This window comes from Pantherophis guttatus, chromosome 7 (genome assembly GCF_059756535.1).
Source record: "Pantherophis guttatus breed Tessera chromosome 7, ASM5975653v1, whole genome shotgun sequence".
Lineage (NCBI taxonomy): Eukaryota > Metazoa > Chordata > Lepidosauria > Squamata > Colubridae > Pantherophis > Pantherophis guttatus.
Window position 1 is genome coordinate 91,616,093 of NC_142069.1, and position 16,615 is coordinate 91,632,707.

Consider the following 16,615-nt stretch of genomic DNA (forward strand, 5'->3'; position numbering starts at 1 on the left):
TGGTCTTCCAGTTATTACTTTATTCTTCTTCCCCTTTATCTTAATCTATTACTCCATCTTCTTCCCCTCCTTTTCCTTTTTTTCCCCCCTCTTTTTTTTTTCCTTTTTCCCCTATAGAGAACTATCCGTTTTAGTTATCTCTTTACTATTATACATTTCTACTTTCATATTATATACATTTTTATTCCACTCCGCACATTTGATACATCTCTATTTTGTACTTCTATTTTTCTCAGTGGTTGAATTTTTAACCTGTTGTTCTTAACTATAAATGTATAAAAGTTTAAAAGGTTGGATTGGTTATCCATACCAAGACTTATTTTGCCCAATTCATTACCTGTAGCTATCAATCTTTAGAAATATATATATATATATGGACTTCAGAGCAGAGATGGGTTTCAGCAAGTTCTGACCAGTTCTGGAGAACCAGTAGTGGAAATTTTGAGTAGTTCGGAGAACTGGTAGTAAAAATTCTAACTGGCCCCGCCCCCATCTATTCTCTGCCTCCCTAGTCCCTAGCTGATTGGGAGGAAATGGGGATTTTGCAGTATCCTTCCCCTGCCATGCCACTCCCACCAAGTCATGCCACACCCACTAATCCACGCCCACAGAACTAGTAGCAAAAATTTTGAAACCCACCACAGCTTCAGAGGTGGGTTTCAGCAGGTTCTGACCAGTTCTGGAGAACCGGTAGCGGAAATTTTGAGTAGTTCGGAGAACCGGCAAATACCACCTCTGACTGGTCCCACCCCCATCTATTCTCTGCCTCCCGAGTCCCAGCTGATCGGGAGGAAATGGGGATTTTGCAGTAACCTTCCCCTGGAGTGAGGAGGGAATGGAGATTTTACAGTATCCTTCCCCTGGAGTGAGGAGGGAATGGAGATTTTACAGTATCCTTCCCCTGGAGTGAGGAGGGAATGTGGATTTTGCAGTATCCTTCCCCTGGAGTGAGGAAGGAATGGGGATTTTACAATAACCTTCCCCTGCAGTGGGGAGGGAATGGAGATTTTACAGTATCCTTCCCCTGGAGTGAGGAGGGAATGGGGATTTTGCAGTATCCTTCCCCTGGAGTGAGAAAGGAATGGAGATTTTACAGTATCCTTCCCCTGGAGTGGGGAGGGAATGGAGATTTTACAGTATCCTTCCCCTGGAGTGAGGAGGGAATGGGGATTTTACAGTATCCTTCCCCTGGAGTGGGGAGGGAATGGAGATTTTGCAGTATCCTTCCCCTGCCGCACCCACAGAACCAGTAGTAAAAAAAATTTGAATCCCACCACTGATGGACTTCCAGAATTGTTAATAAGGAGAGTTCCTGATTTCCACAAAGGCCAAACATTAAACCGACTTGCTCAACTTGATCTTATGGTGGACTCATGGTACCATCAACCATGGTCTTCTTCTAGACTGGCCTTCAAGGGTGGTGGTGTATTGTGTTAGGGCTCCTTCATAGTTCCAGTGACCAAGACAGAGGTCCTGCCCTCAGCCCAACCCTGGGGGTGCCATGGAGTTTGATGTTTTCTCCGTTCCTCTGTAACCTCTAGATGAATCTGTTGGGTAAGGCCATAGGTTGGTCACTAGGCAAGGGATGAGGTATCATCAGCATGCTGAAGATATCTTTGCTTTGTGTATCTCCTGTAGTGAAGGGATCAATGCTGTTGATATCCTGCCTTGTTTCTTGGAGGCGGTGGGGCAGAGAGGAAACAAGGACTCAATCCTGACAAGGCTGAGAAACTCTGGGTGTTGGAGCCACCCAGGATCTGGGAGTTTACCGTCTTTAAGTTATGAATTGTGTGGCACTGCCCCAAACTCAGTGTGCAACCTGGGGACCTTCAAGACTCATGACTCCTGCTCAAGGAATAAGCAGTAGTTGTGGCAAGGAGGATCTTAGTCCTTTGAGGCATGGGGCCGGGATACAGAGGGACTGCCACACCCCAAATCACACCTGCTCACCCCAGAACATCCAACAGAAAGGACATGTGAGTCCTATCTATGAAGGAATGAAAGTGGGGGGAGAGGGAAAGGAAGGAAATAAGGGAAAGCCGAAAGGGAAGGAAGGGAAAGAGGGAAGGGAGGGAAAGGAAGGAAATAGGAGAAAGGGAAGGAAGGGAAAGGAGAAAGAGGGAAGGGAGGTAGGGGAAAGTGAAAGGAAGGAAATAAGGGAAAAGAAATGGAAGGGAGGGGAAGGGAAGGAAATAGGAAGGGAAGCGAGGTAGGGGGAAGGAAGGAAATAAGGGAAAAGAGAAAGGTGGGAGGGAAAGGAGAAAGAGGGAAGGAAAGGAGGAAGGGAGAGAAAGGGAAAGGAAGGAAATAGAAAGGGAAGGGAGAGAAAGGAGAAAGAGGGAAGGGAGGGGAGGGGAAGGAAAGGAAAGGAAAGGAGGAAGTGAGGGAAAGGGAAAGGAAGGAAATAAGGAAGGGAAAGGAAAGGAGAAAGAGGGAAGGGGGGGAAAGGAAAGGTTTTGGAGCCTTCATCCTCATTTCTTTTTCATTACATAAAGCAAATAACTCAAGACAACTTGAATCTAGAGTTTTTTAAACTACCATTTTATTTTTCAAAATATTCATCTAACTTTGGCCACACAATGTCAGCTGCAAAACTACAGGAGCATTTTCAAAATGTTGCTATTTTTCAATATTAACACCTGCTAGAAAGAGAATGCCAGAAGCTAAAATACATTTCATAAACAGAGAAATGGTTACAGGCTAATAAACGATATCTTTTAGCGATATCCTAAGATTCATTTGATCAGAGATCAGAATATGATGGTTTTTCAAGCATCCCTAGCAAAACGCTAATGATTATTTGGGCATTATACCTTAACGGGTCTTCTGTGAATGGAAACATGCATATTGGCAGTCTGCAGAAATTAAAGAAACAATTTGGAAAAGGTAACTTTTGAACCACCTGGCAACATGACGTCAGCTGCATTTTGTAACTCTTTAAAGCAGCCACTTCTTTATCCACTAAGGACAAAGGCAGTTCCACCATCCTGGGCAAAGATGCAGCTGCTTTCAAGAGCTGTAGATAGATGGTGCGTTTGTGATCCTTCCAATGGAAGCATTTTTTGGCAGCTGAATCCGTAGTATCGTACAGCCTTAATCAGAGGTGGTATTGAGATGGTTCAGACCGGTTCACCTGAACCGGTAGCAGAAATTATGGGTGGACCCACCCACCACCCCGGCTCTATGCTATCCTATTTAGGCACGTTTTTGAGGCCAGGTGCATACGCGGAAGGTGCGTGCACGAGCAAAGCGCATGCACGAAAGGCTGGGTGCATGTGTGGAAAGCAGGTGCACGCACCAAGCGAGCATTCTCGCGCAGCAAACCGGTAGTAACATAATGTGAAACACACCGCTTGTCAACTTGCAAAGCTTTCAAGTTGCCAGGAACAGGAGGGAGGGAGAACTGATGGAGCTGATTGATTTCCCTAACTGAAACTACATTCCACAGATGCCTTTCTACCCCGGTCAGTCGGAGGGTGTTGGGTTTCACAGTCAGCCAAAGTGGTTAATTGGAGAATGTGATTTATGACATGGCCAAGGAGGAGGGGAGAGACAGGGTCATAGGGGAACGTAAATCTACGTGGGATTAGTTCTAACTGCATCCGAATATTGCCGAAATGGTGCTCCTAATAAATGACTGTATTTCTTTTGAAGTTTGGCTCGTGGCTCATGAATTAATTAGGGCATCTTTCGGAAACTTCACACCGCTGCTTAATATGCATGGTGGTAGATAGATAGGTACACACAAACAGACACACACACACACACACCTCTTAAAGAGGTGTGATCCTTCCCGAAGATAAGACTTGATCAGTGTTCAGGATTTTCTACATATTTGTGTTAGACAGTAAGAGGCAACTATAAGTAAAATCACGGATAATATGAAATGCATAATTGACGTCGGCGCATTAGAGAATGGCAAATAATTCTAGGCTTGCAGATAGTTGGCCGATTCAACAGGTTTGGATTCCTTTCTGCCGGCAATTCTTCCACCACATGCTAATAATATTCATCAAAATATTCATACATGGGCCCACGCCTTTCAGAACTCTCGTGCCGTCCTGTAGAATGGAAAAAAACCATAAGCGTTCAATCGTAAATATCGATACGAATATCCAGCGGGCAACCCAGTCACCTGTTTCTACCTCCTCTGCTGTGTAAACACAGCGACAAATAGGTTGCAATTAGAATACGTGATTTAATTGAAATAGCTTGAATTTGCATTTTGTTTCTCCCCCCCCTCCCCCAAGTTTGAAAGGACCTATTTGGATGATCCCGTTTTAAGCTCGGAAAAGAGCGGCTTTATCTTTCCAAAGTTTCAGAATCAGAATAGAGCTGGAAGGGACCTTGGAGGTCTTCTAGTCCACCCCACCGCTCAAACAGGAGACCCTAGACTCGTGATGGCAAACCTATGGCACGCGTGCCACAGCTACTACGCAGAGCCCTCTCTGTGGGCGTATGAGCTGTCGCCCAGCTCAGCTCTACTAAGCATGCCTCCCGCCGGCCAGCTGATTTTTGGGATGTGCGGGGGGGCAGGGCACATATGGGAGACGTGTGCATGTGCAGGGGGGGTCACACCCATGCGTGGGGGGGTCACACACACATACACAGGGGGCGGGGTGGAGCATGGGTGGGCGCCATGCCCCCCCATAGCCCCTTTTTGGCCCCAGGAGGCTGCAGGGAGGCCTGCTAGGCCCAAAACGGGGGTGGGGGAGTCGTACACGCATGTGCGGGAGGCGGGGGAGCGTGGGCGGTCTTGTGCTCATGCAGGGGGAGCGGGGGGGCATGCGGGCATGCGCAGGGGGGCGCATTGCATTATGGGTGCCGGCAGATGATAAGAAAAAGATTAGACTATTTCAGACAAATGGCTGTCCAGTTTCTTCTTAAAAACTTCCAGTGATGAAGCACCTATAAATTTTGGAGGCAAGACCTTCCGCTGGGTAATTGTTCTCCCTGTCAGGAAATTTTTATGTGTGTGGGTTTTTCTTTTGTTTTTTGCAAAGAATCCATTGTGATACGGGTTTAAAAGAATTTGTTTCCCTTCGTCTTTTTCAAACACAAACAGAAGGACCTGTTTTCCTAGTGAGGAATGTACTGATTTTATCAGTAAAGCCTCATTATTTTCAAACACCGAAAGAATGGATTGCAAAAGTAAAAAGAAAAAAAGAAAAAAGAAATAGGAAATTATCCAGTAATCATTGCTTTTTGGAATTCCTATCCATGTCCTGATATTGTTATGACGTACAGCTAGTCCTCGATATACGACAGTTTGCTTAATGAGCTTTCAAAGTTACAACGGCACTGAAAAAAGGGACTTAGGGCCGTTTTAGCCACGGATTCGCATTTATGACGGTCGTAGCATCCCTGGGGGTCATGTGATCCCCTTTTGTGACCTTCTAACGAGCCAAGTCCATGGGGAAGCCAGATTTGCTTAACGCCTGGCTGATTCACTGAACAACTGCAAGGTTTTATGCAAACAGTTGTTGAATTTTGTCTATCAAGACTCAGTGGATCCAGGAGAAATAAAAGAAGCTGATTTTGGGGAAACACTGGGAATTAAAAAAAAAAAAACACTTGTTGAATTTAATCTTATTTTGGAGCGATGATTCCACTTCAACAGGGCCAAATTAAAAGTGGCATCATCCTAATTAGCCCGTATTTAATAGGTGTCTCAAGATAGTCCCTCCGTTTCCTTTCTACAAGAAGAAGAAAAGAAGAGGAGGAGGAGGAGAAGAGGAGGAAGGAAGAAGAAGGAGAAGAAGAAGAGGAGGAGCAGAAAAGGAGGAGAAGGAGGAGGAGGAGGAGAAGAAGAGGTAGAGAGGAGGAAAGAAGGAGAAGAAGAAGAAAGAGAAAAGAAGAAGAAAGAAGGAAGGAAGGAAGGAAGGAAGGAAGGAAGGAAGGAAGGAAGGAAGGAAGGAAAGAAAGAAGAAAGAAAGAGAATTCTTTATTGGCCAAGTATGATAGGACACACAAAGGATTTGTCCTCGGTGCATAAGCTCTCAGTGTACATAAAAAATACATTAATGAAAAATCCTAAGATACAACACTTAGTGATAGTCCTAGGATACTAAATAAGCAATCAAATCATACTAAGAAACTAAATAAAACAATATAATCGTAAAGATACAAGCAACATGGTTATAGTCATAAGTAGAAAAGGAGAGAGGTAATAGGGAGGATGAGAAGAATAATAGTAACACAGCCTTACTAAATAGTTTCACAGTGTTGTGGGAATGAGTTGTTTAGCCTGCGGGGGGGGGGGGGGGACTGTATAAGTCTGTAAAACCTTTTCCAAGTTTTTGGATGAAATTCAAGGCTCAGTCGTGTTCTTTTCACAGGCGGAAAATTGTCAGCCTGAGACAAGAAGGTGCTTGTTGTGTCTCTTGTGTGCAGGCTCACATTTTAAGGACCGTACAGAAATTAGGACAGAGAACTCTTTCGCCTGAAATGGAGACTTTTAACATTTCTAGCCAAAAAGAAAAGAAAGAAAGAAAGAAAGAAAGATTTCTTTCTCGTCATCCCTTCACAAAAGTCTTTCATTCCCATTCTCCGATCACACACACAACACACACACACACACACCAGATTAGAATTTAGACTTCAGCAATCCTCGATTTACAATGATTCATTTAGTGACCGGAATTCCAACAGCACTGAAAAATGTGACTTACGACCGTTTTTCACACTGAACGACCGTCGCAGCATCCCTAGGGTGACGTGATCCAAATTCAAATGCTTAACCTCTGACTCATATTTATGACGGCTGCCGTATACTGGAATCATGTAATCCGCTTTGGCGACCTTCTGATAAGGAAAGTCAATGGAGAATCCAGATTCACTTAATAACCATGTGAGTAACTTAACATCAGCAGTGATTCGCTTAACAACCGTGGCAAGAAAAGTCACTGAATGGGACAAAATTCACTTAACAGAGTCAAGGGAGAAACCAGATTCACTTAACAACCATGTTACTAATTGAACTGCAGTGATTCATTTAACAACTGTGGCAAGAAAGGTCATACAATGGAGGAGAATTCACTTAATGAATGTCTCACTTAGCAACAGAAAGGTTGGGCTCAATTTGTGGTCGTAAGTCTTTGTCAGACATTAACTTCTCATCACCTGATACCCTCCCATCATCCCCAGCCAGTGCAGTCCCTGAAAACTGTATGTGGAAACCCGAGAAGATGGATTAGAAGATGAAAAAAAAAATGTAATGGGTCTCCTTTACAGATAGGCCTTGACTTACGACCAAAATTGGCACCGGAAATTTTGCTACTAAGAGATATGGTTGTTAAATGAGTCACACCCAATTTTAGGATTTTTTTTGCCACGGTCGTAAAGTGAATCATGTAGTCATTAAGTGAATCCCACTCACCCCCCCTTTGACTTCGCTTGTTGGAAACCACCTGGGGAGGTCAACAAACGATGATCACGTGACCCCAGGACTCTGCAACCATTCTAAGTACAAGCGGGTCCAAATTTGGTTCACACGAATGTGGGGATGCTGTTGACCATCATAACACAAGGACTGCTCACAAGCCCCTTTTTTTTCAGCGCCATCACAACTTATGATCATTTTAATCGAACGGTTGGTCAGTCACTGAACGGTGCGTCTCAAAATCTTGCAGTTCTAGAGGCAAGATGGGAAACCGCTCCAAAATGCGTGGCTTGTTCTGCATCTGTCTGTCCTTACCTTCACGGTTGTCCTCGGTGGTGTTGTCGTATTCGCGTTCCAGGTTCTCAGAGCTGTTCCTCTCTGTTGGGAAAGGGGCTTAAAGTTAGTGGGTGGGAGTCAGGAGGCGCCTCTTGTTTCTTCCTCCATTAACCATTTGCGCTTCATTGCTACGCGCTGCGTGTCTCTCTCTCTCTCTCTCTCTCTCTCTCTCTCTCTCTCCCTCTCTCTCTCTCTCTCTCTTTCTTTTTTTTTTTTCCTGAACCCAGAATGGGTCACTTCCCATTCTGTACCTATTAGCTGAGGCAACCCTAATAATAGAGTCTTCCCAGAAAAAAATGGTAGAAGGAATACCTCAGTGCAAGGAACCTTCAGGATAAAGTAAAGTAAAGTAAAGTAAAGGGAAGGGAAGGGAAGGGAAGAGGAGAAGAGAAGAGAAGAGAAGAGAAGGAGAGAAGAGAAGAGAAGAAAGAGAAGAGAAGAGAAGAGAAGAGAAGAGAAGGAGAGAAGAGAAGAGAAGAAAGAGAAGAGAAGAGAAGAGAAGGAGAGAAGAGAAGAGAAGAAAGAGAAGAGAAGAGAAGAGAAGAGAAGAGAAGGAGAGAAGAGAAGAAAGAGAAGAGAAGAGAAGAGAAGAGAAGAGAAGAGAAGAAAAAAAAGAAAAAAGGAAAGGAAAGGAAAGAAAAGAAAAAATATCTGAAGGTATTAAAAGTTGCTAGTTCAAAAACCAGCCACGTCCTCTTTTTTTAAATGTGTGTGTGTGTATGAAAGGAGGGAGAGAAGGAAGGAAATAGGGAGGGAGGAAAGGAAATTAGGAGAGGGAAGGAAAGAAGGAAGAAGGAAATGAGGGAGGGAGGGAGGAACGGAGGAAGGAAATGAGGGAGGAGCAGAGGAAAGGAAGGAAGGAAGGAAATGGAGGGAATTAGCGAGCAAGGGAGAAAGGAAGGAGAGGGAGGGAAGGAAGGAAGGAAAATAAAAAATATTTGAAGGTATTAAAAGTTTCTAGTTCAAAAAACAGCTACGTCCTCTTTTTTTAATATATATGTGTGTGTGTATGAAAGAAGAGAGAGAAGGAAGGAAATAGGGAGGAAAGGAAATGAGAGGGAAGGAAGGAAGGAGGAAATGAGGGAGGGAGGAATGGAGGAAGGAAGGAAATGAGGGAGGGGGGAACAGAGGAAAGGAAGGAAGGAAATGGAGGGAATTAGCAAGCAAAGGAGAAAGGAAGGAGAGGGAAGGAAGGAAGGAAGGAAATGAGGGAGGGAGGGAAGGAGGAAGGAAGGAAGGAAGGAAGGAAGGAAGGTAGAATTATTTGATCTGCAGTAATTTCTTTCATCTTTCAATCTCCCAACCCAACCAGGCTGGTGAGTGAACAGGCTCACTTTATGCCCTGAGAACTACAGCTAATTTAGTAAGCAAAAATAAATGACCCGGGTTTGAACTTTGGGTTCAAAGGTTGAGAAAAACCCTGTTTTAAGGGGCTTGGAGCTGCTGCCCCCAAAATAGAAAGTGAAGCATTTGGGACTCCTGAGCTTGGAATGAAAAACGGTGAGAAGGATCCTAGAAGTTCGGGGGCTCAGGGCCCACCACTACTCCTTCCCACCGTCATTAAGCGAATCCGGCTTCCCATTGACATTGCACGTCAGAAGGTCGCCAAACCTGGGACACTGCAACCGTCACAATACGAGTCAGTTGCCGAGTGAACATGTGACCTTGGAGATGGTGCAATGGTCCGTGTTAAAAAAAATGTCCCTAATTCGCCTTTTTTCAGGACCGTTGTAACTCGAAACCATGACTAAACAAACTGTTGTAAGTTGAGGTGTATCCGTAGCTCAGTGTACGCAGCAAAACAAGTGCCATAACTATCATCCCTGTATCCAAGGTTTCCCTAATATCCAAGTTAGTCAAAAGAAGAGTCGATTAAACTCTGGAATCCCTCAACATCACTGAACAACAGAGAACCATTTTTCAGAATCAATCGTACAATTTAACAATGCACCAGAGATCGATTTATCTATAGATAGATAGATAGATAGATAGATCTTCTACTGTATCGATCATCTATCTATCTATCTTATTTATCATCTATCTATCTATCTATCTATCTATCTATCTATCTATCTGTCTTCTCCTGTATCTATCTATCTATCAATTTATCATCTATCTATTTATCATCTATCTATCTATTTATCATTTATCTAATCTATCTATTTATCAATCTATCTATTTATCTAATCTACCTATTTATCTATCTATCTATCCATCCCTCCATCCATCTATCTCCCTCCCTCTCTATCATATCTCTCTCTATCATATATCTACCTCCCTTCCTCTTATCTATCTATCTATCTATCTATCTATCTATCTATCTATCTATATCTACTACTGTATCAATCATCTATCTATCTTATTTATCATCTATCTAATCTATCTATTTTATTTATCACCTATCTATCATCTATCTAATCTATCTATTTATCAATCTATCTATCCATCATATATCTAATTTATTTATGATCTATCTATCCATCTATCCATCCATCCATCCATCCATCTAGCCATCTATCTAACCATCTATCTATCTATCTATCTCCCTCTCTATCATATCTCTCTCTATCATATATCTACCTCCCTTCCTCTTATCTCTCTCTCTCTATCTATCTATCTATCTCTATCTATCTATCTATCTCTATCTATCTCTATCTATCTATCTATATCTATCTATCTATCTATCTATCTATCTATCTATCTATCTATCTATCTATTTCAGTGGTGAAATGCTCCAATGTCTGCTACTGGTTCGCTGTGCGTGTATGCACGGTGCACAGCAAACATGTACTGTGTTCACACATGCGCAATGTGCACCAAACGTGCACCAAACGTGCATGTGCACCACAGGCGCTACTGCGCAGTGCTTAAAAAGCAAGTTTAAGAAGCCTTTTCCAAGGTAAGTAGAACAGTGAGGGGGGGGTGGAGGAACAGCTGTGCCGTGCGATTTAGATTCGCTAGAAAGCAGGATTTCTTTTCACAGCTGATCATTGGAAATACCAGTTCGTCTGAACAGGTAGCATTTTTTTACCGTGTTTCCCCGAAAATAAGACATGTCCCGATAATAAGCCCAATTGGGCTTTCGAGCGCATGTCCCAAAAATAACCCCCCCCAAAGAAAACGTATACTCGTGCAGCTGCTGTGCAAACAGCATGAGGTGAGGAGGCGAGGTGAGGGGGCGAACAGTGGGGGAACATGCCCCACACGCACCTGCCATCCACCCGGAATGGCCTCATGGAGGCTGCCTCTTCTCTTAGTGGCAGCCACAAAGAGCGATCGCAAACAAACTCTTGCCAGTCCTAGCTCTGTCGACCTGGGGAGAGGGGTACTGGCGCCGGAGCTCCGAGCAGTGGCCGGTGTGGGCTGTCTGCGCAGCCATGAAGCAGGATCTGCGTGGCCGGTTCTTGCCTGCAGCATTGCCAGCGAGGATCAGGTCAGAGCTGCTGCCGCTGCCGTCCGAGATCAGCAGGTGAGCCGACGCATCGCTGCCACTCGGGAGAAGAGAGCCCATTTCTGATGCTCTTCTCTTGAGTGGCAGCAGCATGTTCAGCTCCCCAAATCAGGCTTGGTGATCTCAGCCTGGGAGGGGGAATGGCAGATGGGGAGGGGTGGGGAGGCGGAGAAGCGAGAATTCTGCCACCCACCCAAACCCCAGATCTCCTGTTTGCCGTGCAGACTCTGCAAGAGGAAGGTGATCGAGTTTTTGCAATCCAAGCCAGCGCTGCTTCTTCTGCTCCCCTTTCCTACCTCCTGGAGCCGAAGCAGAGAACAAAAGGATGGCTGGGAAGAGTTTAAAAGAGAGAATACAAGGTGCTGGTTCTCAAGTTACACACCACTGGGGGGGGCTGGGGCTTCTTCTCCTGCTCCCCTTTCCTCCCTCTCCCTCGGCTGGCAAGAGTTTGTTTGCGGCCGCCACTAAGAGAAGGGGCGCGCAAGCTACGATTTGTGGGAGCGGCCTCCGCGAGGCCATTCCAGGTGGATGGCAAGTGCGTGTGGGGCATGTTCCCCCACCGTTGCCCCCTCCCGGTCTCACCTGACCTCGTGCTGTTTGCACGGGAAGCAAATTAAAAGCTGCCACAATTGCTGGAGGCAGCGGCCTGAGCGGAACTGGCAAAGTAGCTGGTAGGCGCTCCAGCACCAGTCCCCCTGCAGTGGGCCTATGTTTAGGGGCCTCCTGCACCTAAAAAATAATAAGACCCCCTGATAATAAGGCCAAGGCCATATTTTGGAGGTCAAAATAAAATAAGACCCTGTCTTATTTTCAGGGAAACACGGTACTACCAGTTCGGGCGAACCGGTCCAAACCGGTAGCATTTCACCCCTGATCTATCTCTATCTATCTATCTATCTATCATCTATCTAGCTAGCTAGCTAGCTAGCTAGCTAGCTAGCTAGCTAGCTATCTATCTCAATCATCTAGCTAGCTCTACAGTGTCTATCTATGTCTCTATCTATATATCCATATCCATATCTCTCTATCTCTCTAACTCTCTCTAACTCTCTCTATCTCTCTATCAGATAGATGATAGATATATGAGATAGATAGATAGATAGATAATCTATCTATCATCTATCTAGCTATCTATCTACAATATCTATCATTATCTCTATCTATATATCCATATCTATCATCTCTATCTCTCTATCTATCTCCCTATCTCTCTCTATCTATCTATCAGTTAGATGATAGATGATATAGATAGAGAGATAGATAATCTATCTATCATCTATCTATCATCTATCTAGCTATCTATCTATATATCCATATCCATATCTATCTCTCTCTATCTCTCTCTATCTCTCTATCTATCAGATAGATGATAGATATATATAGATATATGATAGAGATAGATAGATAGATCTATCTATGTATCATCTATCTATCATCTATCTATATCTATCATCTATAATATATCTATCCCCCGCGCGGGTGATCACGGGAGCGACATGGCGCTCCCATATAACACCTCTCCTGCATGAGCTGCACTGGCTCCCGGTGGTCTTCCGGGTGCGCTTCAAGGTGTTGGTTCTCACCTTTAAAGGGCTCCATGGCTTAGGGCCAGGGTATTTACGAGACCGCCTGCTGCTACCGATAACCTCCCACCGGCCAATACGCTCTCACAGAGAGGGCATCCTCAGGGTGCCGGCGGTCAAGCAATGTTGGCTGGCGGCCCCCAGGGGGAGAGCCTTCTCTGTGGGAGCACCCGCCCTCTGGAACGAGCTACCTCCCGGAATACGGCTGATTCCAGATCTCCGCACTTTCCGTAAGGCCCTGAAGACGTTTTTATTTCAGCAAGCCGGCCTGGCTTGAATAGGTTTTAGGGGTTTTTAATTGTATTGCTAGGGGTTTTAAATTGGGGCGGCCGTTTAATTTAATTTATTTTTAATTATTTTAACTTTTATATTGCATGTTATTTTAATTCTCGGCTGTTCACTGCCCTGAGTCCCTTCAGGGAGAAGGGCGGGATATAAATTTAATAAATAATAATAATAATAATCTATGTATCTATCTATCTATCTATCTATCTATCTATCTATCTATCTATCTATCTATCTATCATCTATATCATCTATCTATCTACCTACCCACCTACCTACATCTATCTATCTATCTATCTATCTATCTATCTATCTATCTATCTATCTATCTATCTATCATCTATATCATCTATCTATCTACCTACCCACCTACCTACATCTATCTATCTATCTATCTATCTATCTATCTATCTATCTATCTATCTATTTTTTTTAAAAAACTGCATCCGGTCATTTTTCCATTATGATCCCGCCGAACGTCTCACCGTCAGATTCCTCACTGGAACGTGCAAATCTTTTCTTGTGCTTCTTTAAAAAGTTTGAAGCAGCCAATCTCTGCATAAAGAGTTTTTTCTTCAGATCTGGAACTAGAGGAACACGTGAATCTGACCACTCGTAAGAAAGTAGAACTGGACCTAACACTCAAAAAGGTTACATCCTTCCTCTTTTCTTTCTTTCTTTCTTTTTTTTTCTCCTATCTTTTTCTCTTTTCCTTTCCTCCCCTCCAAAAGAGAATTCACTTACTTTCTTCGCTGGAACCTCCTGTGGTGGCCTTCACAATGCTACGCTTGCCATCTAGAACTAGGCAAATAAAAAAGAAGGGAGCGTAAACTGTTTGTTGTTGTGAAAAGAAGTAGGATCCTAGGTTGATGTTTAAAATCAGGACCTCTTCCAGTTTCATCAAGGAGAGAAGCAACGTAGAACTAAGGAGAAATTTCCTGACAGTTAGAACAATTAACGGGTGGAAGAACTTGCCTCCAGAAGTTGTGAATGCTCCAATACTGGAAGTTTTTAAGAAGAGGTTGGATAACCATTTGTCTGAAGTGGTGTAGGGTTTCCTGCCTAAGCAGGGGGTTGGACTAGAAGACCTCCAAGGTCCCTTCCGACTCTGTGATTCTATTCCATTCTATTCTGTATCTTCTGCAGCGTTATCAGATGGAAGGAGCCTTCGATCTTGAACTTTACAAAAGAGTTGAAAAGAAATAGCGTCCCTCAGGAAAACGGATGGTAAATATTAACAGAATTAACAGAATAAGCGAGCTGGAAGGGGCCTCGGAGGCCTTCTTCTCCAACCTCCTGCTCAGGCAGCAGGAGACTCTGGACCATGACAGACAAAGAGTTGATTAATCTCCTCTGATGAAAAGAACAAGGGCCTTGCTTTGGCTCTTTGTTGTGTCGTGTCGTTGGAGCATTTGATAGGTTTGTTCAGGTAGAAGAGGCTGGGACGCTCAATTGATTTCAAATTTTGTCCACTGGAATATAGTCGACCAGAAATGAAATATCCCTAAGCCCTCTGGAATCTTAACACTATAAGGAAGAATACAATTATCTATCTATCTATCTATCTATCTATCTATCTATCTATCTAACTATCTATCTTCTCTCTGTCTCTCTCTATCATATATCTCCCTCCCTCCCTCCCTCCTATCTATCTATCTATCTATCTATCTATCTATCTATCTATCTATCTAACTATCTATCATCTTATCTATCTATCGTCTATCTCTAGCATCTAGCATTTAGCATCTGTTTATCTATATCATCTATCTATCTGTCTGTCTAATTAACTAACTCTCTCTTTATCTCTCTCTCTTCTTGTCTCTATCATCTCTCTTTCTTTCTCTCTCTCTTTCTCTCTCTTTCTATATCTATCTATTTCTAGCATCTAGCATTTAGCATCTCTTTATATCATCTGTCTATCTATATCATCTATCTGTCTGTCTGTCTAATTAACTCACTCTTTCTCTCTCTCTCTTTTTCTCCCTCTTTCTCTTTCTCTCACCTTCTCTCTATCATCTCTCTCTCTCTTTCTCTCTCTCTTTCTCTATCTATCTCTAGCATCTAGCATTTAGCATCTGTTTATATGTCTATCTATATCATCTATCTATCCGTCTGTCTGTCTGTCTGTCTAATTAACTAACTCTTTCTCTCGTTCTTTCTCTTTCTCTCTCCTCTCTCTCTGTCTTTTTCTCTCCTCTCTCTCTCTATCATCTCTCTATCTATCTATCTATCTCTATCTGCCTGCCTTTCTATCTATCATCTATGATTATATATATTTATTTTATTTATAAATTATATAAATATAATATATACTATATATATTCAGTGGTTGCAGTCTGATGGAATCCAAATTCTATAAGCTTTTTGCAATGACACAGGCAGTCGCCTAAGTTTGAATAAATCTCGGGGTCTTTTTTCTTAAGTCTGGGTGCCGGGCCGGCCGTACATACCAATCAGAAGCAAAAAAACCGTGATGCCCGAGAGAAACAACATGTGTCTCCAGTTCATATTTCTCCGTTTCTCAGCCACACGATAAGGAAGGTCACCGCGACTTTGAGAGCGAGACTGAGCCCAGAAACAGGAGATCTTCCCTTTAAAACAGGCGGCTGGAAAAAGTTGGCAACTCCTGACCACACTGGGCAGGACCAAGAAGGAAGGCACGAAGTGTCAACACAGACTCCGTGTGTTGTGCAAATATTCTCGGTTGTTCAGTGCGAGCTGTCGAGGTTGGGAGAAGAATTGGAAGGGGGTCACAGCCCAAAGAGAAGGGGTGGAGATGCTTTTGCAGCAGGTGTGATGATCTCTGCAGAAAACCTGTCGAAGCCTCCTTAGATGGATGGTGCCGAATAGCTTGTTGACACGTTCAGGTCCAAGAGAAGCCAATATTTGTTCAGGGAGAATGCAGTCTTCATTCAGAGCTGCTCAAAGAACGTCAGGTAAGCCATCCCAGGACTTCCTGCATCAGAGATCTTATTATTAGCTAATCGCAGGATCGTTTTTCGTCGTTTGGGACAGCAATTGGTTTACCCAGCCTTGAAAACCCAGCTACGTTCTCATCACCTCTTCCAAATTTCCCCTCCAGCTGTACACCTGAGCCCGAAAAGTAAGGAGATAGGTAGATTTCCTGAATGCATTGCCACTGGGAAATGCAGAAGTAACTTTGTAAACGGATAAGCCTACGAGGCACAAATAGACGAGATTAAGCCAGATAGCAGAATAAACAGAACTACAGAGTCGGAAGGGACCTTGGAGGACTTCAGGTCCAACCCATTGTTCAGGCAGGAGACCCCAGCCTGGAGAAACAGCTGTCCGATCCCTTCTTGAAAGCCTCCAGTGATGGAGCACGGTCTACGTCTCACAGTCAAAAGCTAGACATGGTAACACAACATTTTCTTCTTTCCCACACACGGTGTTTCCAAGCACAGATTCATAAAAGAATTCCAGACCTTATTTCCCCCAAACTTTTCTTCTTTAATGTATTTTTTTTTAAGGGTGAGAAAACAATGGATAAAAGAAATTAAAGATGTGTGACTTCCTAGCCAGGACATTTGAGATCAACTGAATCCGATTACAGTCCTA

General features: G+C 43.6%; 1 protein-coding gene across 4 annotated transcripts; it reads right to left on the minus strand.

The window, feature by feature from the left end:
* Window positions 1–2,520: 2,520 nt before the first annotated feature.
* Window positions 2,521–15,565, minus strand: UCMA (upper zone of growth plate and cartilage matrix associated). 4 transcript variants are annotated; one of them, XM_087873486.1, is made up of 5 exons: window positions 15,487–15,565; window positions 13,781–13,837; window positions 13,522–13,623; window positions 7,697–7,759; window positions 2,521–4,061 (listed from the first exon to the last, which is right to left on the minus strand). In XM_087873486.1, exons 1-5 carry the CDS (start codon window positions 15,542–15,544, stop codon window positions 4,000–4,002), a joined length of 342 nt encoding a protein of 113 aa, XP_087729612.1. In that variant the 5' UTR covers window positions 15,545–15,565; the 3' UTR covers window positions 2,521–3,999. The 4 variants fall into 4 exon arrangements, with proteins under 4 accessions (XP_087729612.1, XP_087729610.1, XP_087729613.1 ...); XM_087873484.1 differs by lacking the exon at window positions 15,487–15,565 and having other exon boundaries at window positions 13,781–14,182; XM_087873485.1 differs by lacking the exons at window positions 2,521–4,061; window positions 15,487–15,565 and adding an exon at window positions 6,616–6,804 and having other exon boundaries at window positions 13,781–14,182.
* Window positions 15,566–16,615: the final 1,050 nt, after the last annotated feature.

What these genes read in the sequence shown, in the direction of transcription:
- UCMA (XM_087873484.1), bottom strand. Translation starts at nt 13,937, where the DNA reads ATGAAACTGGAAGAGGTCCTGATTTTAAACATCAACCTAGGATCCTAC. An exon ending in AGGAGGTTCCAGCGAAGAAA is followed by an intron (nt 13,624 to 13,780) that starts GTAAGTGAATTC and finishes GTGTTCCTCTAG; the next exon opens with TTCCAGATCTGAAGAAAAAA. An exon ending in CACCGAGGACAACCGTGAAG is followed by an intron (nt 4,062 to 7,696) that starts GTAAGGACAGAC and finishes TCCATTCTACAG; the next exon opens with GACGGCACGAGAGTTCTGAA.